Source organism: Penicillium malachiteum (assembly GCF_028827825.1).
Source record: "Penicillium malachiteum strain IBT 17515 chromosome Unknown utg000004l:1.0-4883003.0:1.0-4884900.0, whole genome shotgun sequence".
Lineage (NCBI taxonomy): Eukaryota > Fungi > Ascomycota > Eurotiomycetes > Eurotiales > Aspergillaceae > Penicillium > Penicillium malachiteum.
The window spans coordinates 1,958,020-1,982,980 of NW_026643097.1; the positions used below are offsets into that span (position 1 = coordinate 1,958,020).

A 24,961-nucleotide genomic window follows, 5' to 3' on the forward strand; every position below is an offset into this window, starting at 1 on the left:
CAACTACACCATCCGGCCAATTGTTGAGATACAACGTAATAAATGACACCATCAATTCTGGTTACAGAAGATGGCTCTTCAAAAACCAGATGGGTGCACATCATTGTAGTACGACGCAATCATCAAAAATGCCCAGGTGGCTAGTTGACATTGGAGTCAATGAGCCGCAGTTGAGATTCCTACAAAGTGGTGGTAATTTCCAGTTCTCCAAACTTGAACTTGAATTGTAGAGGCTTAACTACATAGGTAGTGGTGCCATTCTAGTTGGCATCGCGGCGGTATATATCCATAGAACCTTGGAAGCTCCGACGGTGTCCTGACAATGAGATCGGTGCTCTCAACCTCAAAATGATTCCAAGGTTACACATGTGCACCACCAGTTTCTCTGCCAGTCAACTGGTGGTTTCATCGATACGCTCGACAGCAGATTTGTTCCACCGCCTACGCAAATTAGAATGAAACTTTGGAAACTTTTTGCATAGCAGTGGTGATGGCGGTAATGGCCGCAATCTTCAAGTTGTTTTCAGCATCGAGATCCTCAAACAAGGAGCTCTGAGCTCCAGCCACGATACTCTGAATATCAGTCGACATATAGCCGGTGCCGGCGAGAACTGTCGTCAGCCCATTGCGGGCGTAAGTCTGATAGATCTGGCCAGCAATCACAAGGGCTATGACAGAGCCACCAATCTGTGCAATATTCTGCAGGCAGAGCGCGCCGTTTTCCTGACCAGGAGCTCTGAGGCTGGCAACGGCGTAGCTAAGCTGTAGGGTGAGACCAGAACCAACTCCCGTGAGAACCGTGAAGCCATAGATGTAGCCCTCATTCGTGTCGGGTTTCAAATAGACCGTCAGTAGCACGCCACCTAGAACTATGAAGACAGCCGAGACACAGTATACCGGTTTGTAGTACTTCACGCGCGCGACGAGCGAGCCAGCCCTCAGGTTGAGTAGTACAGTCACAACAATATAGGGAAGTAATCGCACCGCCGCATCTAGCGCTGAGTCCCCATGCAGAAATTGGAAGTAGATGGGAATATAGTGCACAATAATGAAAGTGAAGTGACTGTGCTAGAGGTTGCCACGTAAAACATGATCTGCGCCCGAGAGCGAAGGAGCGGGACTGGGATACACCGATCCTTGGAGGTTGTGAATATGCACCATGTCTGCTGAATTCCCTCATAGGGACCAGAGTACCACAAAAACCACAATCATTGTGACCCAGTCATTCCAAAGCCATTTCCCTCCAGCCATAGTGAATGCCATTGTAAATGCCATCCAGGTCCCAGCCTCGAGTACAAATCCCACCCAGTCAAGACGACGTAGACGATTAAACAGAAGTGTACTAGCTCCCGGGTTGATAGAGGGCATGCATATCATGGTAACTGGGGTGAAGACGGCTGCAATGACGAGGTTAATATAGAAAGAGAAACGCCAGGTAACGAAGGAATCCGTAAAGCAACCGCCGATGATGGGCCCTAGTACAGCACCCAAGCCCATGTGATACCTGTACCGGTGATATAGACACCGCGCTCATGGGGAGTAGTGAAACTGGTGAAAAGATTGAGACAATCCATATAGAGCCCACTGCCACCAGCCCCGGCAATGACGCGCCCAACAATCAAGGATGCCATGTTGGGAGCTGCACCGTATAGCGCTGAGCCTGCCGCGAACAGTAATGTTGACTCCAGGTACGACCATTTCATGTTGAAGCGTGCGTAAAGAGCATCACACACACAGATTACCGACACAGATCCGAGTGGAAATCCGAATCCGATCTATGATCATTCGTCAACTCTGCCAAACACCTCAACGACCTTCGATTGCACATCTGCGGCGATGGTGGCATCTAAGCCGTATACGAATAGTGACACACATAATGGGATACACACGCCTATTCAACGGGTTCCTGTGATGGTGCGAGGACCCAGTTGCGAGGGAGCCGTGTCTGGCTTGGGGTTGGATTCGCGCAACGAAGCGTCGCTTGAAGAAGAATCGGGTGTAACAGTTGAATTTGGGGAAAAGAATACCTCTTCGATAGTCCCTTGACTGTCATAGGTGTCATCTGCCTTCTCCATGGCTTTGATTTTGATTTTAAGATTGAACGGGAGAGAGGTATAGCCCAAATTTCTGAAAGAGCGGCACGCGGTTGGAGAGCACTTTTATTCAAAAGTTATTTTTCGAGTGACAGAGAAAACTCAACAGAGATAGGAATAGAATGGTTATTAAATATTTCTCAAAGAGATTAGAAAGAAACAAAGCCGATTGTGGTTGTTATAAGCATCGCAACCAGCGAAAATACTATGCAAGACAATAGATCACACTATGTAGCTCTCCCGGTCGAAACTTTTCGGACTTGGACAAGGCGATCCTTAATCTAAGAATTCCTGCCATTCGACCATCCTCTGCGACAAGTCGATCACTTCTCCATCAGTAACCATGATCCCCTGGCCTCGATGATGGAATATAGTGCCGGGCTCCCCGCGTCTAGTCCACGCCTTAACGGGACGGAGTGCCCACATTGCATACTTGCGTACGAAGGCCGTGTCCTCAACCACACACTCGATATTAGCTAGTATGTGGGGCCCAGCTATCAGCAAAGTAGCGACCTGCTGTATGGGCCGGGCCTCTAGAGCGAAACGCTTCCACTTATCTCCGTCCGCATCTGCATCTGCAGCCGAGCAGTTCCCGATATCAACCACATCCGAGGCCATCTCAACTGAGGGAATAGCCAACACGCAAGTACGGTACTTCTGAAGAAGCGCAAATGAAGTGTCCCAGGGACCAAGCGTGATATCAATCAATGGTGGGCTCTCATGCTGCATCATCATATGAAAGCCAATGGCCATGATGTTATGTGTGACCTCGTGTAGGGATCCGGTTGCAACTAATAGGACTGGATCCGGCTCAACTAGGCGATAGACGTGCTCAAGAGGATAAGTGTCAAATTGTACGACCGAGTTGGTGCAAGGATCATCGGCCTGGCCAGGAGTTTGTTTCGGGGCCATAGGATTGGTGTATTTTCGTTTTGGGGGCATAGTGGGTGATATCTTTGAAAGTGGGGATCTCAGGCCTGAATACGTGGAAAAGATAATGAGAGAAGAGTCATAAGCCGATATAATTGGGTATTTATAGCAAGAGCGGATGGAATAACAAGTATGATGAGCTAGACAATAGCTGCGATCAGTACTGTATCCAGTTTCATACACAAATGACTGTAAAATGATATCAGGACAGATTGAATACCCCAGGACCATTTAAAGTTCCAAAGAGCTTTGAGAAATGCTAAAAGAGCCGAAATACTTTGATTTTGTATGTGGTGTTGAGGACTGACAGAAGGTCCGAAAATCTTTGGGGATAGGTAGCGGAGAACAGGATTTGGTTCATGAAAGGGAGATGTGTATTTTAACCACCAACAATAGTACCTCATAAAATTTAAGTTAGTTTCAAGGTTTAGATACTAATCAATACTATACCTAGGTATGAGTTGAGCAGACTAGTAAAGCCACCCGGGCATGATTCTACTTCAAGTTCCCCTAAATTCTACTTGATCAATTATTAGTATGGATCTGCTGGTGCCTAGTTAGGTAACTTTCTATGATATCTATTTGACAAGTCTAACCTCAGCTATAATTTGATATAAAAATATCCCTCAATCAAATTTCAGTGACGTTTATCATTGGCACAATTTCAAGTTATCCAGAGTATATATTCAATGCTCAAGTTGCGGCAAAGAGCGGCCTCACATGCCTCGAATACAACACATAGTACATGCACTAGATGGATTAATGCAAAGTTCATTAGCGCATCCACTGGTAGCACTTGAGGTGTGAATACTACTACTAGTACATATGGAGCTTAGAGTCAGGTCTAAGTCATTGGAGATATCAATCAATTTCAAACTAGAGTTATTGGCCAAAAAGAGATTGCAAAAAATCCAGATAATAGTTCTCAACAACGAATAAATGAAACAATTCCCAAGTTTCATCATTAAGCATGATGCTGATTCACCCTAAGCTTCCATGTTGAATTAATACGACTAGTCACTCAAGGTTTCCCCTTCTTGAGTTCCTCCTCAATAACATATTGATCAAAAACTGAAATTTCGTGCCCCCATTCATGTATGAATTTATTTTCCTGCTCTGCCACATCCAACATTCGCATAAATTCTTTGATTGAAGTACCACATGAGGGCTTAGCAAGGAGGTGGTATAACCCTTCCAAATCACGATTCAGCTGAAAATGCTTCAAAACCAGTGAGAGCTGGTCATCTTTGTTGTGAATACCGAGTGTCTGGGCATATCGAAGAATTTGGTGAGCTGCCTCGCAAGCATTCAAGCTCACTCCAGCCCCGGTTGTAAGTCGCACGCGACAGAGCTTGGGAGACAAACTGAAACGTTGAGAAAGCTTTTTTTTGGAGCCAACCATAAGGCGATTCAACTTCATTGAGACGGAGATTTTCTCGATCTTGATCGGTGAGCTCGGCGATGTACCACTCAAGGGCAGTGCCGCGCAAACATAAGTAAATGTTGGTTCAAATTGTGATTTCATCCTCGAAGACAAGAATTCCACAAATATGGCTGATGAAGGCGTTAACATTTTGAAAAATCAAAGTACATCCTTGCCCTTTTGAGTCGGATCTCGTGTTGATGATGTGTGGAGGTTCCTCTTCAGAATCAGTCTTGGGGTCCAAATAGCCCACTTCTTGGGTACACCAGGGGCCTGACCGTCCAGAATCCATGATGGGAGGATTTGAAGAAATTGAGCAAATCTCTATGATGATGAAAATAAATTTGAAAAGAGAATCAAGAGCAGGGTTAGTAAGTAGAGGGGAAAGAGATCAAGGTAGGAAAAGGGATATAGATACTAAGAAGGAAATGGTAAAAAATGAGAATCTCGTTTGTTAATCTCGTTTGCTAACATGATGAGGGATACAGATACTAAGAAAGAAAACGCAACAAACGAGAATATTATTTGATAATACGATCACTTACATCATAGAGAACAAAGAATAGCCAATGCATAATACGGATATCTAGAGACTTGGCACATTCAGGAAAGAAAGAATGCTTGGATTTCATTCTTTTTTTTCTTTTTTTCTTTTTGTGGTGAGTAGATTTCAAGGGCGTGGCGGTAAGGCTTAGTGAACGAAACAAAAGAAGAAACTAGAGTCCTCACCAAGAAACTCCATAATAAAGAACGTCAAAAAAAGGCAAGATGCAGCCAGCAAGATCACAAGAATCCCTTCGAAGCAATAATCAAAAGTGTTGAACTTTCAGCATCAAACTAAAGGTGTTGAACCGCAAGTATCAAAGCTAAGCCTCAGAAGATCAAATATCCGCCAACTAAATGCCCTTCTTGAAGACGCTGTATGATAGCAAGCCCTCATCCAGACCAACCCAAGTATCCGTTGTCATGCTGCTATCATCGGTATCGGAATCAGAGAACACGTTCTGCTCTGCAAGGTAAAGCTGTTGCATAAACTCCGTGAACATAGTATACGGAGTAGGAGTCTCAATACACGCAGCATGAGCAGGGTGAGTATGCTTAAGGTATCGCATGATCTGTAGCATGTGATGATATGGCTCCTTGACTCCGGCGGCGCGAGCATAGTGTACAATATTGCGGGCGGTCTCGCAGATGGTGTCTCCAGAAGCGCCGCAGACCAGGTAGAGACGAGTTCGGGTAAGAGATAGGCTGAAGCGGGAGGTGATTCGACCACACCATCCACGCGCATGCTCCAAAGGGAACTCACTGAGATCCTCTCGTTCGTTGCAATCGAGCTCGGTGTTGTACCAGCCCAGAGCTTCGCCGCGCAAACAGAGGTGGAGGTTGTCTCGGATAAGGTTCTCAGGTTTGAATTGGAGAAAGCCGCGGACTTGATCCACGAAAGCCTCAACGTTGTGAAAAATGTTGACGTGCATTCCAAGTTCGGCTTGATATTTGGTCTCAATGTGCTTGGCGGTGACGCGGTAATCAGGGTAAAAGTAGCCAAATTCCTCAGTCTTCCAGAAATGGACATCTTTGTTGAAAGACCCGCTTGAAGGCCATATCAACATTGGGTGATTGAACCCCATAGGTGGACCGGGGGAAGGAGACAACTCGTTAACCGCACTGGAGTACATCTCTTCAACCGCACCCGGGGATGTCTCTTCTTTGACTATCTCCATGATTTTTGCTGAGCATGCACGTGTTGGTATGTTGTGAAGAATATCTATGATGATGTTGAGCAAAGATTCTTAAAGGGGTTGACGTGTCGGATCTACCTTGAAGGAAAAGATACTGAAGATGGGGTGGAGGAAGAGAGAAGAAAGAAGGAGGAAGAGAAGAGGAACGCGGGGTTAAATAGTGCGCGTTGTTGACATTAGATCGGACGAAGATTCAGGCGCCTGCGGTACAAACAAACATCAGGAAGGATTTCAAAATTGATAGAAATTACATAAATCGTGACAGTAGATCGGACGAAGATTCAGGTGCCTGTGGTGCAAACAAACATCAAGAGGGATTTTGAAATTGATGGAAATTCACATGAATCGTGACATTATTTATGTGCATCAAAAATACAAGGTCTCTTGGATAGATAAGAATTCAGATGTTGAGAAAATAATATGAGCAGACTCAGTTGTCAGTAGGTTAATATACAGCTTTCATTATTCATACCCAGTGAACTAGAAGTAGACCAGACAAAGAGAAGAGTGAAAGAATAGTGACGTTAAGGGTATAAGTTATAAGGCCCAAGTATAAAATTTGAAAGGGAAAAACGGAGGAAGTAAAGGTTGAACAAGGCGTGATAGCGTACATTACCAGCCTTCTAAAGGAGTGAATTTGGCCAAGACACCATCCAAGGGTGTAACAGTTGCAGCCCTGCGCAGTTTCAATTCGGCATCTGGATACTTAAACTCAAACTTGAAGCTTCCCACAACAGCGGCAAGCAAACAGGCAAGTTCGGATCGAGAGAAAGATTGACCAATACAGCTGTGTGGTCCATGAAGGAATGTCATGAACGCGTAGTTGCTGGTAGCACCACCAGTGTTGGCCTGACCAGGTGCCATCCATCGATCGGGATTGAATTTGTCTGCATCAGGGCCCCACAACTCAGGTGAATGATTGAGAAGATCGACTGAAGGGATCAAAAATGTGTCTTTGGGGATTGGTTGACCCAGTATAGAAGTATCCTTGACTGCGACACGAACTGTATTTCGAACAGAGGGATAGAAACGCAGGACTTCATTACAGACGGCGTTGAGATAAGAAATATCGTCGATGGCACCGGCAGTGATCGGTTCAGGGTTTTCGACATTGATAGGAGGGAGATTAGCGTGGACCTCTTCACGGAGACGATCCTGGACTTTGGGATTCTTGCATAAGGCATAAATGCACCACTGAAGAGCACCAGACGTGGTTTCGTGGCCAGCAGCGAGGAATGTCATTAACTGATCGATAAGGTTCTCCTCTTCAAATGTACCACTCGTCATTGCTACCGAGATAATATCAATACCAGCATCTGCTTTTGGGTCCTCCATTTTGGCTTTCTTTTCTCGCACCATCTGCCGTGCAACCCGACTGATCACTTCCCTGCCTTTGGTAATTGCCCGGTTGCGCTTGGTAGGAAGCTTCTGAACAAGTCTCATGTCGCAAATTAACATGCCGATCATGAACAAGATTCGAGCAAAAGCGTCTCCTGGAGTGAAGATTGCCCGATAGGACTGATAGAGATCATTGTCTGGGTTTTCCAGCGAGTCGAAATCGTGGCCCATACCGGCCAGACCAATAATATCGAGAGTTGCCCGGCTTGCGTAACCACGTACCTGAATCGTGTTGTCTTCAGTTGATTCTCTGGCTTCCAGGTCACGTCGAATCAGTTTCACCATTTCACTGCTCTTTGCCCAAAATATGGGATAGAGATCCTTAATATGGCGATATGCGAAGGCGGGCATCAAGTTTTTACATTGAAACTGAATTGGACCGTTAGTTTTTAATTATTCCACCAGTCAGAATATATTCCTCACCTTATGCTCATCTCCTTCAGCAAGAAGTAGACCGTCGCCAACGACCCGTCGCAGTTGTTGCCGAGCAACTTCTGGTTTCACAAAGTCGTAAGCCTTGGTAACCAGTATTTCACTGTAGGCCTTGGGATCTGTGAGAACCACTCTTTCAATTTGACCAACAATATAATAACGAATGAGTCCATTATTGGGGATTGTTTGGGCCCATTCTCGAATGAGGTCGTGTGGTGTATCAACCAAGCCTGTATTGCCGTTCCCTTTCAGGAAGTGCCAGTCCTAAAGAGATGCATAAGTATAAAGGTGACAAGTACTGGAAATCATACATAAGTGAACTCACAGCTGGCGTTGGTATTCCTATTAGAGGAGTAAAAAATTTAGGATAAAGGAACAATTCGTAGATGATCTTAGCTAATGTGATTAAGATCACAAGAATGACAGCTGTGACTGGTCTCGAGCTACCGATGGCATATTCTGGCTTGAAGTACAGTGCGGCAGCTCCACCGACAGCGATGACAATCAAGCTTTCATTAAAGCTTGAGCGCGCTATAGTGAAACCCATTGTCTTAGATGGAACAATGAGAAACTTTTTCACAGTGATCGTAAACTTGAAAGGCACAAGTGAGAGTTGCTGATGCACGGTTGATCGTTTAATATTCAAGAATAAAGGTCAAATTTGCTCAGGCTGAAGATGAACTTGAAAACTCGGAGTGAGAGGTGACCGAGGTAACTCGTTGATTTATATCGATGTCACCGGCTAGCACAGACCCCGTCACTGCCCCGGAGATAGAGGTGCAATGAAAACAGATTTAGGTAACCAAATGCGAAATATGTCGGTTTTGAATGGGATTTTCGGGATTCGGTGACAATGAAAGGTTTAAGAACATGATCAAGTTCCAGGAGACTTCGACTAGGCGTGTCAAAATGGAGCTCTTATGATGGCGTTTGAGATCACGATCGGAGCGAGTTCCACCTAGTGCGGGATTGCTCGCAAATACTACCAATTTGGGCAGACGCGTCAAACAAAAAGGAGTTTAACATTTGAAGGTTGTGGAGCCACAGTCACATTAAACTCGGCGAATTCATTACCTCATTAGGTGTGGATTTTGACTCAAGGCTGCCAGATTATACGGGAGATGCTGACAACTGGCCCGAGGTCATATTCACCAGTTGACAGGACTCTCCGTCTCCGTCCCCGCCTCCTATTATCGACATGACAACATCCAACACTTGGTTGGACGAACAATGATTTGGGAAATTCTAATCGGATATTAGATTTTACTATACATAGTACTATCCAGAAATTCCGAGTCATGTTAAACCTGTAATGAATCCCAGCTGCGCCAGCACCACTAATACACTGAGCCTCGGTCAACATTCACTTTCAGTCTAGCTGCATGAGTCGATCGAACTCTTCCACGATGGCAGCTTTATCATCCTCAGACATACCCATCTCTATGGTTTGAGCGTATCCATCGAGGAGTCGTGACACAACAATTGCCTTCCGAGTCTTCGTCCGAAACTTGGCTTCAATGCTTTTCACAATACCCTGAAATGGATAGGCCCACAATCCAATTCCGGCTAAAACAGAATATTAAAATTAGCACATGTCTTTTCTTATGACCTCATAGTACATGAATAATGTACTAAGACAGAGTGATGAGAAGTAGGTGCTTACCAGATGGGCCTTTCGTTGCTAACCCAGCAGCACCCTTGGCCAATCCTCTCAAAGCACCGTCTTTACCATCCTCCTGGAACCCTCTCCAAGGATGCTTCATAAGACCTACAACTCCTTCCTTGATTCCTCCAACGAAATTCTTCCCGCCCACTTTCGCCCCAGATCTCCAATCCGATACAGTTCCGTACTCCTTGGGCTTGTCTCCGTATACCTGCGATACGCGCCGGAATCCATCGGCTGCAGCGGTGGGAATATCCACGAGAACTCCTTTGAAGTAACCGGTAGTGAATTGACCGAAGCTATTTAATGATGCGGTAGCCATTCTTCCGGCGGTGGATGATGGACTCCGTGGACTTGTAGGCCGGGTTTGCCCTGGTTGGATTGTTGCAGACCGGGGTTCTGTTGAGTTGGGTGTTGATAATGATCTAGATGTGGAAGGTCGACTTTGGCCAGCTGCTGGTGATAAAGCTGTACGTGTTAGCTCCTTGTATGGTGCTCTGATCATCCCGGTACTTGTCTTCAGCATCGTTGTCCCTGTGGATATACCAGCCGATATAACACCCGTCAAGGGGTCCCAGCGATGATTTGCGATTAAAATTGGATTGATGTCATGGCTGTGAAGCCAGTTAACAAGAAACTTCGGTTCATAATGTGGTTCAGTTCTTTACATACCATTTGAGTTGTTCTGTGTTGATTCGTGAAAACTCAATCAGGGTCTGTACAGCGGCCTTGGATAATTTGAGTGACCGGTTGTTCTTCTTGTATTTCCAGACCGCCACTTGATCCGGTAGAACCTCACAGCGCATCCTGTCGAGCGGTAGATTTCGATAAAATGATTTGACAGCTTCAGTCACGCCTCTTTCCGATTGAATCTTCGAAGCAAGCTCTTGTGCAGCAGTCGCAGCTTGAGGAGTCAGACAAAATTTGATGGCGGCCGCAAGGTTTTCAGTGGTCAATGAGGCATGTGGGATAGGGTTGGGCCCTGCACCGGCGTTGGCAACCATGTCACCCCAGAAGGGTTGGCTGGTTCAACTCAGTTAGCGAGAGATCTAAGTGACAAAATTTATAGATCCGGGGTTTGGGTACATACTCTCCAAAGAAAGGAACGATGGCTGTTGGTCTTCCGTTTATTAAACCACATGCCGTTGTTCCTGCTCCACCATGATGAATCACGGCGGCCACATGTTGAAAGAGCCACTCATGTGGACAGTCACCGATGTAGAAGATGTTCTCATCCTGCTCTTCATCCATATTACTCCATCCTTTAGAGATAACAGCCCGCACCCCACTCGCTCTTACCGCTGCAAGAACTGTATTGATTAGCTTTTGGGGATCATCAACGACAATACTTCCAAAGCCAATATACACTGGCGGCGTTCCTAGTAGTATGAACTCCTGTAGTTCAGGTGAAGGGTCATAGGGGGGTGGGTCCCTGAAAAAGAAGCCACAGACATCTAGAAAATACTTAGTAGTTTTCAATAGCAGGACAGATGAGCGGTGCATACCAACGTGACCTGGCCAGTCCCTTGGCTTTGGAACCAGAGCAGGTGACCAACAGTATGTAAAGGGAATCTTTAATGCCTCATGTAAACTTGGACCCTCAGTCATGGGAACAGGTTCAAGATCTAAAGAAGCCCTCCATCTATTCACCACATCTCCCAATCTAATCAATCACATTGTCAGAAATCTGCCTTTATCACTTCAATTTTAGATGGGGTAAAATTTACCCTTGCCAGGTAAGCCACTCAACCACACCATATGAAACCCAGGAATCAAGTCCATTATTTTGGGGATCGGCCTTTAAACTCGACAACGGATGCGGAAATGATTTTGTACTGCTCCAAGGCATTGTAAACATCAAGTGGACAGGAATACCCAGTACCTGCGCACAGTGTATATGCGCAAAACTGGGAGGATTCGCAATAATGGCATCAGCTATGAAAGGTTGTTGGGTATACGGATCATGCTCAATGCATGATCTCCAACACCCTTCAAGCATTTCGCCAATCATAATCTTCTTCTTCCCGATCTCTCCCTCACGTAGAGTCTTCATCTGGGGAAGAAGACCTGGATTCTTAACCATGTATGCCATCAGTTCTGCTGGGTTGCCGCCAATGGGGAAGAATTCTAGCCCGGAGCTGTGAATGAAATCGGCAAATACGCCATGTGTTGCGATGCGAACTCGGTGACCGTGTTTCTGGAGTTCATTACCCAGAGCAACAAATGGTTGGACATCTCCGCGACTGCCGACGATCTGGATGACTATGTTTAATTTCAAATCAAAGGATGTCCCCTGTGCGGCTCTCTGGCTGTAATCCACCGATGAGCTGCGGAGCTCTTGTTGATAATTGATACTCTCTGCTATTGCCCTTGCAACCTTTGAATCAAGGTTAATGTTGACACGACCATCCTCTGCACTCGCCAATTGATTAAGTGAGAAAGTTTCAAGTAAACGAAAGATATCAAAGATAACATACCCAGAACTCGCCCTGAATCTGCTATCAGTTCATTCTCATGTGGTGAAGAAAGCGAAAGAGCGTCTGTTGCATCGTGCTCCTCTTGCTGTATATCTTGACTCATTATTTCGGCTCCAGTTGAATTCCGAATATTGAATGAAATATACGAAGAAACCTCGGAAGTAAGCGTAAACATCCATGGATGTCAACCCTGGATCCACCCCGCAGGACAGATGTCATCATGCAGATGATTAGTCACGGGATGCTAATCAAATATTCTTAACATATCAACGCCATCTACAAAGATGATGAATTTGAATAAAAAGGTATCTGGCTATTTGAAAACTTTTGCGCATGAAGTCAGGCTGAGTAGAAAGATTTAGGTGCTGTTTCATTACTTTCTGTCAGTTTCCAAGGTTGAACTTGAAGATACCCCGGATAAGTCTGAATCCGATTTATGTACTATGGAATATTCAAAATGCCCCGAAATAATAGTATTCATATGAAAATTCAAATTTGCTCATCTTGTCTAGAGACGTAGCGCAAAATTGATTCCCTTCGCTGTCACAACACTGAGACGATTTCACGTTCATATGCTGAAGCATCTAACCCGTAATGATCTAGCCGCTAAAGTTTTGATCAAACAAAACCTGAAGTCTATTGAATAGCAGAGAAATCAACAAGGCGCTGTGCCTCATTCGCAATAGGAAGACCAAGCTCTTCCAACCGATACCGTCTCTGACAAAGATGGTACATGACGTATCCATGAATGAAGCTTTCGACGGTCGCACAAAGACCAGAGTTGGCACTGCTCAAGCAACGCAATCGCCCAACGAGTTCCACGGTATCAGCACAAACTTTTCTTAAAGCTTGAATCCGTGTCACCCCGAGGGCTTTGGCGGAGTTGTCGACGAAGTTGCAATCCTCCTCTTCAAAGGCCTCCTTGTAAGATGACATGATATCGTTCGCAGAATTGAGATATGCCTGTAGGTATGAGATCATGGGCAAGTAGGTTCCCAGATAGTGCTCCTCTGGAAACAGGCACTCTGGAAATACCATAAAGGCGTATGCTTCGGCGACACCGGTCTTGATTCGGATATAATTTGGGAAATCGGGAGCGTCTCTCGGAAACGATAGGTTGTTGGTGTCGAGTTTGAGTTCAAAGTAACATGCACTGATGAACTGGATGGTGTCTTTGATTATCATATCGCCGCCAAATTGACCGAAGATGTCGTGCATTCCCGTTAGGAATTGAGCATACGATTGCAGGACTTTGTTGTTCTGAGGTTTCCCGGAAAGTAGATTCAGACTGAACTGCTTTAGATCGTGTTCCAATTCTTTCGCCTGATCGTCGATGAAAATTGCGTATGCGGTATATATCCCAACAATTTTTTGGACCTCGAGGGAGGCGTGATAGAAAGTTGTCATAGCAATGCCCGCGCTGGCTTCCAATACCGGGCGAAGACGGCAGATGAACTTTTCTGAGAAGCCCTCCTCTATGAAGTGCAATGTCATTTCACTTTGTAGATCTGCGTGATATTCATGATTGGGAATTTGAAAATCAATGTCGTGCAGGAATGACTGGAATATCTCAGTGTACTCTTCACTAATGGGATCCAAAGAAAAGGATCCCATGATGGACACAGTATGAATCGGAAGTAGAGGTTGCCACAAGGTTGAGATTACTTGTTGGAAATGTATCTCTATTTGTATTATTGCACCTCTGGAAAAAGAGGAAAGGACCGACTCGGAAATTTCCATGACCTCGGGAGTCGCCTTGAAGTCCAGATTGGATTAGTGGATCATGATGATAAAGTACATGGTAGTATGCAAGAAACGTTGAATGAGAATCTATGTAGTACCTAGACTGCATGGATGACGTGCTGCTTACTTCCGCTCACCGTGGTATTATACATGTGTATATATTAATTTTGAATCCTTATCTACCAATCAATCATAAGCCCAACAGTACATCTTCTGGGTTGTTAGGTACATTACAGACCTACTACCCACTGGCAGGTGGTATTCCCAACATTGAAAGGGTTTCCTCCAGGGCTCTTTCAAACGTTCCAACTTGAAGGTTTGCCAAGTGGGTAAAAGTTTGAAAGCAAGCCATGCGGATATCTTCTCCATATGATACACGGACCGTAGCAAAGGGCGCATTATGCACCTATGTACAAGCCTGAGGGTATTATCGGTTGACTACTTAGGTAATTATATGGGACTCTTACAAGGTTGCAGACTCTACGATACCTGGGTAGTAGTTCTGAAACTAAATGCCCTGATGGCCCAGTATTGATATAAACTTGAAAGACTCTGAGCTACTGCTACTACTCAAAATTTTGCATACTTACTAGTGGTGATTCATACGACATAATAATGGAGATTTGCGATTTCAAGATCTATCAGATTATGAGATGACACTGAGGTTCACCTTGAGGTACTCGCAGGGCCTTGCAGGGCCTTGCAGGGCCACGACTACATCTTCCCGTCTCGCTTCTTCAGATATACCCCTCCTCCTCGACTTGAAAAGCCCCACCGGATTTGATTCGCCATGGCGATCTCCACATTCAGCTCTTCAGCCCAGGTCCAGACCAATCCTGGATTCTTTTGGAACCCACGCCCGATCAGAACAAAGTCCAGACCATTGTTCTCCAACAAACAATTGGCCAGATGACCCGAGTCAATCATCCCAACAGAACCAACCATCAGCTTATCTCCCACTGCCTCCTTGACTTTGATAGCAAATGGAGCCTGGAATGCTGGCTTAGCATGGATGTGCTGGGCCCGATGATTACCCCCACTGCTAATATCAAGTACATCGATGTTACCACTCTCTGCCAAGATCTCAGCGAGGCGAACCGTATCTTCCACTCGCCAGCTCGGGTCATCGGGCATAACCTCTTCCAGCCAGTCCGTTGCTGATACACGTAGAAAGATCGGCATATCCTTCGGAACGGTCTCGCGGGTGAGCTTTGCCACCTCCAAAGTCAAGCGAATCCGATTCTCAAAGCTGCCTCCGTATTCATCGGTTCGCTTGTTGGTCGCCGGAGACAAGAAACTCATCATCAGGTAGCCGTGAGCATTGTGGATCTCCACAAAGTCCACTCCGGCCTTCACGGCCCGCTTCGTAGCGTCAACCCAATCCTTCTTGAACTGTTCGATATCTGCCTTCGTCATGGCCCTGGGTGTGGGGAACTTGTCGTGGAAGGGAATATCACTTGGCCCTATAACATTATCAGGCCAACCGCCCACAGCTTCGGTGGCCGTGTCGGCCATACTGAGCCATGGTGCGACGGTGCTAGCTTTCCGGCCTGCATGGGCTAGCTGAACACCGATGATTTGATTCTGGCTATGCACGAATTCAACCACACGGCGCAGGGGCTCGACCTGCGAGTCCTTCCAGAGTCCGTGGTCTTGAGGTGTGATGCGGCCTACTGCTTGGACGGCTGTTGCCTCAACCATTAGGAAGCCTGGTCCGCGCTGGGCGATTCCACCTAGATGTGCCATGTGCCAGTCGGTCATATGACCATCCTCCGCACTGTATTGGCATAGTGGTGACAACTGTTATAGAGCGATGTTAGTATTTTTATTTTATTGTGTCTTAATTTTTTTTTTTTTGATTAGGTGAATGAAAATGAGTAAACCTACCCCAATGCGATTATGAAATGTTACACCGCGCACTTTGAAAGGCTGAAACAGCTTGGGCGGTTGGTCGCCATCAGACTGAGGGATGGCAGCGGATCCTGCGGGTGGGACCTGAGCGGGGGTGAAGTAAGAGATTCCCTCGGCGGGCTTATTGGCGATATCAGGGTTGTTGGGTCTGGCCATGACGGGTGATAAGAAGGGTTCACAGAATATGGATCTCAGGATTTTTATAATCTGAAATTTTGAGAAAGAGGAAGAATAAAAGTATGTAGTTTAATCCGTAGTTGCATGACCTCAAATATGACCTCTCATTATCCCGAGGTCCGGATTTGCAATCAATTATCCACCGGATTATAGTAAATTGCAGCTCCGAAATGGCTAATCGACGTCATCATTGGAATGAACGCATTCAGTCGGTACTATGGTCCATTGAAACAATGCGTGATATTTGACTGATATCCTCTTCTCATAGGATTAAGTCGACTTGAGCGGTCATGTCACTTGTTTCGTAGTCTATAGTGAGATGTTGCTATACGGGATACGCATTCCAAGGTTGCGCCCAGACATTGACGCCTCAGGTGTCAATATGGTACCTGAACAGTATGACATAATCCACATTCCATCAGCCCTGTGGTCGCGGGGATATGATCCACACTAGGTAATCGTCCATACTCTATAAAGTTTACAGGTTGGAAAAAGGATCCTGAAAGACCAGGTATGGAGACTACGATTTTGAATCTCCTATTCGCAGTGAACTGGTGATACAGCCACCAGAGGAACTAAAATCGAACCGAGGGTTTAGCCCGGAGTCCGCACTCTTAGTACTCGCTGTAGCTTGCTAGTGGCTCCACCCCCATAACCAAACAAATCAAAATCCGAGACAAGTATGGAGTATTCCGTAACCTGTAGGTAATTAGGTTGGTATATTGGACACGGGAAGAACGGGAAATTTAAAAAAATTAGAAGCCATCGATGATGTATGCAGGTGGAATCAGCTTGGCGGCTACTCCGTACTGCAGAGATGTTGATCGTGGTTCGGCCGGATAACATTCGGCGCTTAGGTCAATTCAGTATGTTCCTGCATTGTGACTGGTGGGGATGGTCCAAGTGCTAGCATGCAGCCCCATATTAAGTGTCTCGAATATGACCAAGTGGAGAGTAACAACAAGGACAAACAAGAGTTCTCCCTCGAGCGCCAATGGTTATGCAGCCAAGGGTGACAGGCGCTGTAAAACTGCAGATCAAGTTTCAAGACTATAAAACCCGACAAATAGAGAGTAAGAATAGATCAAGAAGAGTGAGAAGAAGAAAAAAAGAAAGAGGATGGGGCACAGAAATGTCAGGTTCCAGGGTTATCAGCCTTAACCGGGTCCCTGAGCTCCACCTAAACTCTTCTTAGCCTTTGTTTCATGTTGCTCTTTCTTCCCCCTTTCAAATGTCACCTAGGCAAAGTGAAGCACTCTCTTTTCATTCTCGCTTTCATCCCATCCCTCATTCTTAAACATTCTTTTATCTATCTCGCTCTGTGCAAACCCAGTCATTCATTCCAGCCTCTATTTGAAGCGCCCATTCTTTCTCCGCAATCCGATCCACAGCTGATCCCAATCTGCCCCCCTTTCTTGGCGCGATCACAACGCTATTCGATCTGCCACTTGACGATCAATGCTTCATTGTTCTTCTAGGATTGTAGTGAATGCCATCCTGAAACATCTTGCGCGCGTGGTCAATTTCTCGAGGCCATTGTCTGCCTACCACGTCTCCGTCAATATCCTCTAGCCTCTTTTAGATATGCGCCATTCACGCGGTTAAAAAAACCCTCAGGTGGCTCTTTTCTTCTTTTGATTGATACATTTGTTGTATCTCGTCTCTCGTTCAACCCCTCTACTTCCGATATCCCATTAGTGACTTTGCCCGGCTGGACCGTGGAAGTCTACTGATCTAATCGGCTCAATTTACACCCTCGTTAAACAATTTTATCCGTTGTCGATCGTCTCCTGGCCGGTCCAGGTTCTCCAGCACCATGGGTTGTGGTGGAGATCGTGAAAAAGGGGAAGTACAACTGGAGGAAAAATGGGACTATGTGGTAGGTCACCCCTGCTGGGAGTGTGCTGGATGTGCGAGGGATATACGTACTAAGTGTGCTTTCTTAGAACCTCGATGATTTTAAGTCCGAGTCATGCTTGTCATCCTTTTCATACATCTTCCTATGGATTATGCTCTTCGTTGCCGTAGCTGTTTATGGTGTCGATATTTTCACCGCCGTTAATTTGTTGGCATATGGTCGTTGGTCTGGTAGCGTTGAACCCGCTATCCCCTTCAAAATCTCTCGATGGATCTTTGCTGTGTGTATCATCATCTCCATTGTCCTGCTGGCACTCCGCTGGATTTTTGCAATTCGTGCGATACGATCAGGAAGCATTGTCCGTAGTTATCTTGATCCCCTCGCCGCTGGAGCGCAGAGTGTTCGAGTGTTCGGGACGAAGGGCCGAGGATGGAAAAGATTCCTTGTTTTTGCAGCCTTGACTAAAAGCAAAAAAGGTGCAGAGTATGTCGCTCTGTACACATACTTTGCCTTCAATTGTGAGTTTTCAATTTTGTCTCTCTAATTACAGTGGGTTGGATGCTGATTGTAATCGATAGCTTGGATGAATACTGTTTTCGCCGATGGGCCTCGACAGGTCCTCAACGCCATCACTTTGTACTCCGTCATGAAAATGGACCTTCTCCCCGGAGGTGAGAATACAACTAGTAGCGACAGCTCGGGCATCTCCCAATTCTTCAACAACTTGAAAATTCTTGCCGAAGATAACACCCTTCAAGCGGTGGTCCTGTTCGGTATGCTGTTCACCTTGATTATTTGGGTTTTGTCCGTCCTGAAACTTGCGTCTGCCGTCATTCTCTATTTGATTTTCCTGTGGCACCATATTCCGCCCGAGGATGGGTCTCTCAAAGCGTACTGTCGTCGCAAAGCCACCACTCGACTGAAGCGACTTGTACGGGTCAAGGTCGACAAGGCGTTAGCCAAGGGTCTACAATTACAGGATCGAGAACCGAGCCGCCCGGGTCTTGTCACTGCCAATTCAAAGCCTACATTGCCTTCAATCGACATGGACAAGACACCGGTTGTGACCACCTTGTCACGCAGTACCACCGAAACGACTCTGCCTCCCTACTCGCGCGCCAACTCAGTTCGACCAGACCAAAAACCTACTCTGCCGAATGTTGAGTTCGACAGCAAACCTCCACTATCACGTACAACCACTCAAGCATCGGCTATCTCGACGGATTCTGCCTCCTTGACTGCCAATGCTGCTCCGATGGGATACAGCCCTCTCGATCATCAGAACCCAACGCTACCCCCAGTCCCGCCTTTGCCCTCGACGGTACCCTCGCGCTTGGGTTCGGCACAGTCTCGTAGAACGCCCGGGCCTCCACAATTCGGAAATGAGATGGGTCGTGGCAGCCCGGCAACCGGGTACCGAAACCTAACGGATTCAGCTCCTCAGCCGTATCGCACATTCACCCCTGCTGCTGATCCATATGCCTCATCTACAGCCCATCATGGCCCAGGTATTGCATCTGAAGATGACAATGATCAATCACATGCGGCCGCTCGCTACGATCCGTACGGGTCTACCGAAGATGCCTATGAGCACGCGTATGGCGATGAAGACTTGTATGAGGAGTATGGAGCTCCTGTCACACAGCATGACCATCTTACACAGCAAGGTTACCCATCCAATGACGAGTACCAGACACGATCATATACTCCGGCATCTGTTGGACTGGCATCTCGTCCCCAGGACCCATACAATGCTCGGTCGTACACTCCTGCGAGTGCTGGTGCAGCCCAGGCGAGTGAAGAGTATCAGTCCTACAACCCAGTCAACGCCGCAACTGTAGCATCACACGACCAAGATGCATACCAAAATCGATCATATACCCCAGCAAGGACGGGAGTTACGCCTCATCCCCAGGATCCGTACCAAGCCAGATCTTACACCCCAGCGAATGCCAGTGTATCAACCAGAGCTCAGGACCCATACCAGTCCCAGGATTCATACCAATCTTCAGACTCCTACCAGGCTCGATCGTACACTCCAGCCAGCACTAGTGCCACCCCTCATCCTCAGGATCCGTACCAGAACAGATCTTACACGCCGGCGAATGCCAGTGTATCTAGCAGTGCTCAGGACCCATATCAGTCTCAGGACTCATACAAATCGTCGAACCCGTACCAGTCTTCAGACTCCTATCAGGCTCGATCGTATACCCCGGCCAGCACTGGCGCCACGCCTCATCCCCAGGATCCGTACCAAAGCAGATTGTACACTCCAGCAAATGCAGATGCCACGGCCTATTCTCAAGACAATGCCACACCCATGCGATCCGTGACACCTGCTAGCCGAGGAACACCAGCCCCGCAAATTGAACAACAGTCAATTCAAGCGCCTGCGCGGACATACACTCTCATGGGTGCAGACAGTCCTACTTGCCCTCCTGCAAGTGCATACACTGCGTTCAACCCTTCGGCAACCTCTCAGACAACACAACCCTCCATGTCTCGGATCCAACCGCCTGCTGGCTACAAGCCTTTCTCTCGTGCTAATACAGCATCACCTTCTATGAATCGTAACGGTCCTCCTGAAGGATATTCCTTCTCTCGAGCACATACCGACCGATTTTGAAGCGTTAGCTTCTGCCTAGTCTTCTTTGAGCGATATTCCCCACACTTTCGTTACGATGAATTGCAAAATAGCTGGCTATTTCACTGCAGATTATGCCCGGTTTGTCTGTTAATATATTCATGACCAGTGAGCAAGTCTCTGTCATCTTGCACATACCCATACCCCATTCTGTCCATTTGGCCTTAGGCCTCGAATCTCTTAGCATCCGAATATTCATTTTTATTTGTGATTCCCAGATACACTCGTTCCAGAGTCCATTTCGTAGAACTGAGATTTCTCTAGTAAAAGCCAGTTTTATCTTTTATCGAACCCAAGAGTTCAAAATTCCTCATCAATTTCCCAAGTTCATACCTCGTCGTGTAGGTATAGGATTGTAGTCACGTGGCGCAAAGATGCCTGAGGTGTCGACAACGGCTTTATGACCAGATAATGAGCCTCCTTATCTCCTTCCCCGGCTCAAGTCCCATCGGTCGCATGCTGCACCTGGTACATTAATCCCGAAAATGTGAGCTGAGTGACTAACGCATGTTGCTCACCTAGCATTCAGACCCACTTGATATTTTCATCTCGTCATTTACCCTGCCTGGTCCCTGCGCATCCCTCCTATTCGATCCACACCTCTAGCCTGTTACATCCTAGCTCGCCAGCTCTAGAGGATGCGACTCACCGCTGTTATCCTCTTGGGATGATCGACTTATCCTCGAAGACAAAGACAACAAACAAAGACCCCGAACGGAAATAGGAGGGCATTGAATGACATGGCCCCGTTGGTAGAAAATAAGGAGCCTGTGCCAACCCAGGCCCAGGTTCAAGGGAAACAGAAGTGGACGGAGAACGGCACATCAACCAAGACACATCACAATGGCACCGAGTCACCCGAGTCACCGCCCCATTCATCCGAACTTGATGCCCACGACTTAGTATCTGGGTCGCCAGAGCAGGGGCTTGGCATATTGGTGGAACACTCACATGATCATTCAATGAAGACAGGCCGCATGTCGATTGTTAATGTTTTTGAAGGTCCCAAGATAAAGGCGGCTCTCGCAGAGCTAGCGGAGGGTGCATCTCAACAGTCTTCAGACGACAAGGTTTTGAAGTTATCACCAGAGAAGATTCAAGAGCTCACCTCGGCGCCTGAGTCGATCCCCTACCGTGCCGTTGGACCGGATATCAACACCGGAAGAAGAGTAATGTCTGAGAATGTTCGGTCGTTGGATGGTCTTCTTGGTCGACCGACCGAGGCGTCAGATACACCTTTACAAGCTCTCAGTGAGGCCCCTTCGTCTCCTGACGGAGGCCTCAAGATTCGGCGATCTAGCAAAGATCCGAATCCAGAGGAGCTGCCGAGGACAGACCTTATCCAGCAAAGGAACTTGAATAATGGCATTCCTCGAGGACGACCACATCCATCGCGAACCTTTTCAACTCCAATTTCTCGGCGTACAACTTTATCAACACCTAATAATGAACGTCTTACACAAACATGGACATCCCGGTCGAAACAAGATCGAGAATTGAAAACCCAGCTGGCAGCCTCACCTCATATCATTGAGACGCCTTCAACTTCTCCCATGCCAACTATTCCTCTGCCTCCTCCGTCGATCCCAACGTATCTTCAACTTGAGCTAGCCTCTGGTCGCCCATCTCCACTGTATATCACTGGAAACAACCATGAATTCCCGTACGAATCATCAAGTGCGAAGATCGAACGATTGTTGAACTTTCTCATTCTTCCGCCGGTACTGGAACAAACACTTTGCTTTGGAACTCTTGCATGCTTGGATGCATGGCTTTACTCCTTCACGATCTTGCCTCTACGATTCGTAAAAGCTTTGTACATTTTATGCGAATCCTGGGCATTGAATCTTGCAGCAGAAGCCCGGTTCATCTGGAAATTTGTTATCAACGGATCTGGACGAGTTTGGCGACGCAGGAATCATTCTCTAGACGGATCTCGTGACAAAAATGAGAGCGAATGTGATGCTACCCCCCGCTTGCCTGATGACATGGTCTCACTCGAACCACAGAGTCGACAGAATGAGGCGTCAAAAAGGAGACACCGAACTTCTGAATCTCGCAAACACCATCGCAGAAAGAAGTCTATGCCCTCTGCTCTCCTTCCAGATGATAAGGCTGATATTCTTACCGGGCTGCTCATGGTCACCACCTGCTGTGCTTTGATGTATTTTGACGCAAGTAGGATGTATCACTGGATTCGTGGACAGGCGGCCATCAAGCTCTACGTTATTTACAACGTTCTCGAAGTCCTGAGACCGACTTTTGGCTGCTATCGGACAAGATGTTCTGGAATGCTTGTTCTCGCGAGAGGCCCTGGAGCGTCGGCCCAACGGGAGAAGCAAAATTTTCCGTCCAGCTTGGCTATTTCTTCTCGCTTTGGCATACACAGTAGCCCACTCAATATCTCTTTTCTACCAGGTGATGACATTGAATGTGGCTGTGAATTCGTACTCGAATGCTCTGATCACGCTTCTTTTGTCCAACCAATTTGTGGAAATCAAGTCGACCGTCTTCCGCAAGTTCGAGAAAGAAAATCTCTTCCAGCTAACTTGTTCCGATGTTGTCGAACGATTCCAGCTCTGGCTAATGCTCACTATCATCGCATCGCGGAACATTGTGGAAACTGGCGCTTTCAGCTTCATTGGTATCGGACTAGGCTCAAGCTTCTCTGGCCAGTCTACAAGTACCAATAGCACTCCGTTGTCGACTCCTCCACGTAGCGCTTCATCCATTCTTCCTCAATCTTTCACATTCTTCCCCTCGTCGATTTTATCTCTCAGCCACGTAAACTCGTTCATCCCAACACTGGCACAGGTGCTAGGCCCATTTTTGATTGTTCTGGGATCCGAGATGTTTGTTGATTGGCTGAAACATGCGTACATCAACAAGTTCAATAATTACCGACCTGCCTTATATGTTCGATACCTTGATGTCCTTGCCAAGGATTATTATACGAATGCTTTTGCTGGAGGCGACCATAGTCTTACTCGTCGCCTCGGTTTACCTGTGATACCCCTATCCTGCCTCTTTTTCCGGGTTTCAGTCCAGACGTACCAGATGTTCCTGGCATCCTTACTTCCACAATATCCTTCTTCTTCTACCGCTATGGGTGTGGCAACTTTATCTTCGATTCATAGCCAGCACACCGCGTCGCCTCTTCCCTCTGCGCCCCCTTTGACCTTCCGAACCATTATACCAAACGTCAACTCATTCTTCCGCACGGTCCTTGAGAATGCGATCCCCTCGCCAGCTCAGTCAGTGCAAATTTTCACTGTTGTTCTTCTGCTCACAGGATTCATCGTTCTATTAATCCTCAAACTTCTTCTCGGCATGGGTTTGCTCGCTTTTGCTCGCTCCCGATACAAGAAAATGGTGAAGAGCACTGAGACCGAGCAGCGTAAAGCATCACGATCGGCCTCGCATCAAGCCCCACAGCAAGAGAACCCCAGTGAAGCTCCCCCGACCTCTCGCAAAGACGAGTTCAATGTCGAAGGAAGTCGTCGAGCCGGGGCATGGGCATGGTTGAGATCAGTGATGAAAAACGAAGGTGGATATATGGTGATGACCCCGAGGGATTACGACGGGTGAAAGAAAAGGAGGATAAGGACAAGAATAAGGACAAGGATCTGAAGATCGACCACGTCTTTCGGTATGAAATGGTTGCTAAGAAGATTTGGTGATGGTCTATGTAACGTCTAGTCGATTTGTACATTTGTCTGCTGTATTCTTATCATAAATTCCACTTACGGGTGGGATGCTAATAGAAACATGAACGAAATTCTTTTCTTACATGATGTTAGACAAGTCATCTGCTAATCACTTCCTATCATTCCCCTATTTTCGTTCCACTTCGCTCTAAACACAATTGGAACCATGTACGGAAAACACAATGGGCTCCCCAGTACATCAAAATGAGCCATTAATCCTCCAAAATCTTCTCACATATCTCCTTCATATTATCATGAACTTCAATCGCATCATCATTAAGCGAAAAGCTCCGAGGATCACCATGAAGCGGCTCAAGTTTATCACAGCAGCGCCGATTCATAATAAAGAATCGAACCTCAGCACCGATGCTAATGAGACCGTAGTAACTTGGATGCGGCACCTGATATTGGGTCTGCCAGATATGCATGTCCATCTCCAACTGAACTCTCGCATTCTCCCAAGCCTTTCCATCCGCCTTTTCTCCATCCGCGCGTAGTCGTTTGCATTCAACGAATACCTGTTCCCGAAAATCATGGTTTTGACGCTTCACGACCAAGAAGGGCACACGTCGTTGTTGTGAGTTCTCTGAGGTTAATGGTGCCCAGGTTCCGTATTGAACAGCCAGATTGTCCTTTGAAAAGTAAAAGTCTAGCATGTTTTGCCAAAAATTGCAGACTTCGATCTTTGTACTACTTGGCGTTATTTGGTTCAGGTAGAGTTGGAGCCCTGTGCTGTTTGCGTAGGATTTTCCTTGCTAAAGATCGA

General features: G+C 46.7%; 12 protein-coding genes across 12 annotated transcripts; 2 read left to right on the forward strand and 10 right to left on the reverse strand.

Annotated features, from left to right (window-relative positions):
* Positions 1–450: 450 nt before the first annotated feature.
* On the reverse strand, positions 451–2,075 carry N7483_008869 (uncharacterized protein; the record flags this gene model as incomplete). The annotated part of the gene is made up of 5 exons (XM_057092296.1): positions 451–1,063; positions 1,187–1,397; positions 1,505–1,775; positions 1,806–1,846; positions 1,901–2,075. 5 exons carry the CDS (start codon positions 2,073–2,075, stop codon positions 451–453), a joined length of 1,311 nt encoding a protein of 436 aa, XP_056943470.1.
* A 294-nt stretch (positions 2,076–2,369) lies between these two features.
* Positions 2,370–3,005, reverse strand: N7483_008870 (uncharacterized protein; the record flags this gene model as incomplete). The annotated part of the gene is made up of 1 exon (XM_057092297.1): positions 2,370–3,005. One exon carries the CDS (start codon positions 3,003–3,005, stop codon positions 2,370–2,372), a length of 636 nt encoding a protein of 211 aa, XP_056943471.1.
* Positions 3,006–4,044: 1,039 nt separating this feature from the next.
* N7483_008871 (uncharacterized protein) lies at positions 4,045–4,596 on the reverse strand (the record flags this gene model as incomplete). Its single annotated transcript, XM_057092298.1, has 1 exon — positions 4,045–4,596. One exon carries the CDS (start codon positions 4,594–4,596, stop codon positions 4,045–4,047), a length of 552 nt encoding a protein of 183 aa, XP_056943472.1.
* Positions 4,597–4,605: 9 nt separating this feature from the next.
* On the reverse strand, positions 4,606–5,021 carry N7483_008872 (uncharacterized protein; the record flags this gene model as incomplete). Its single annotated transcript, XM_057092299.1, has 2 exons — positions 4,606–4,770; positions 4,992–5,021. 2 exons carry the CDS (start codon positions 5,019–5,021, stop codon positions 4,606–4,608), a joined length of 195 nt encoding a protein of 64 aa, XP_056943473.1.
* Positions 5,022–5,342: 321 nt separating this feature from the next.
* Positions 5,343–6,167, reverse strand: N7483_008873 (uncharacterized protein; the record flags this gene model as incomplete). The annotated part of the gene is made up of 1 exon (XM_057092300.1): positions 5,343–6,167. The coding sequence occupies one exon, from the start codon at positions 6,165–6,167 to the stop codon at positions 5,343–5,345; it is 825 nt and encodes a 274-aa protein (XP_056943474.1).
* A 630-nt stretch (positions 6,168–6,797) lies between these two features.
* Positions 6,798–8,562, reverse strand: N7483_008874 (cytochrome P450; the record flags this gene model as incomplete). Its single annotated transcript, XM_057092301.1, has 3 exons — positions 6,798–7,952; positions 8,007–8,279; positions 8,341–8,562. The coding sequence occupies 3 exons, from the start codon at positions 8,560–8,562 to the stop codon at positions 6,798–6,800; spliced, it is 1,650 nt and encodes a 549-aa protein (XP_056943475.1).
* Positions 8,563–9,384: 822 nt separating this feature from the next.
* Positions 9,385–12,258, reverse strand: N7483_008875 (putative sterol glucosyltransferase; the record flags this gene model as incomplete). Its single annotated transcript, XM_057092302.1, has 7 exons — positions 9,385–9,581; positions 9,679–10,292; positions 10,351–10,701; positions 10,769–11,132; positions 11,184–11,341; positions 11,406–12,090; positions 12,156–12,258. The coding sequence occupies 7 exons, from the start codon at positions 12,256–12,258 to the stop codon at positions 9,385–9,387; spliced, it is 2,472 nt and encodes an 823-aa protein (XP_056943476.1).
* Positions 12,259–12,791: 533 nt separating this feature from the next.
* N7483_008876 (uncharacterized protein) lies at positions 12,792–13,769 on the reverse strand (the record flags this gene model as incomplete). Its single annotated transcript, XM_057092303.1, has 1 exon — positions 12,792–13,769. The coding sequence occupies one exon, from the start codon at positions 13,767–13,769 to the stop codon at positions 12,792–12,794; it is 978 nt and encodes a 325-aa protein (XP_056943477.1).
* An 843-nt stretch (positions 13,770–14,612) lies between these two features.
* Positions 14,613–15,965, reverse strand: N7483_008877 (NADH:flavin oxidoreductase/NADH oxidase; the record flags this gene model as incomplete). Its single annotated transcript, XM_057092304.1, has 2 exons — positions 14,613–15,698; positions 15,786–15,965. 2 exons carry the CDS (start codon positions 15,963–15,965, stop codon positions 14,613–14,615), a joined length of 1,266 nt encoding a protein of 421 aa, XP_056943478.1.
* A 1,837-nt stretch (positions 15,966–17,802) lies between these two features.
* Positions 17,803–20,470, forward strand: N7483_008878 (uncharacterized protein; the record flags this gene model as incomplete). The annotated part of the gene is made up of 3 exons (XM_057092305.1): positions 17,803–17,865; positions 17,933–18,362; positions 18,423–20,470. The coding sequence occupies 3 exons, from the start codon at positions 17,803–17,805 to the stop codon at positions 20,468–20,470; spliced, it is 2,541 nt and encodes an 846-aa protein (XP_056943479.1).
* Positions 20,471–21,228: 758 nt separating this feature from the next.
* Positions 21,229–24,168, forward strand: N7483_008879 (TAPT1 family protein; the record flags this gene model as incomplete). Its single annotated transcript, XM_057092306.1, is given in 4 exon segments — positions 21,229–22,666; positions 22,743–22,838; positions 22,878–24,046; positions 24,061–24,168. 4 exon segments carry the CDS (start codon positions 21,229–21,231, stop codon positions 24,166–24,168), a joined length of 2,811 nt encoding a protein of 936 aa, XP_056943480.1.
* Positions 24,169–24,407: 239 nt separating this feature from the next.
* N7483_008880 (uncharacterized protein) lies at positions 24,408–24,851 on the reverse strand (the record flags this gene model as incomplete). Its single annotated transcript, XM_057092307.1, has 1 exon — positions 24,408–24,851. The coding sequence occupies one exon, from the start codon at positions 24,849–24,851 to the stop codon at positions 24,408–24,410; it is 444 nt and encodes a 147-aa protein (XP_056943481.1).
* Positions 24,852–24,961: the final 110 nt, after the last annotated feature.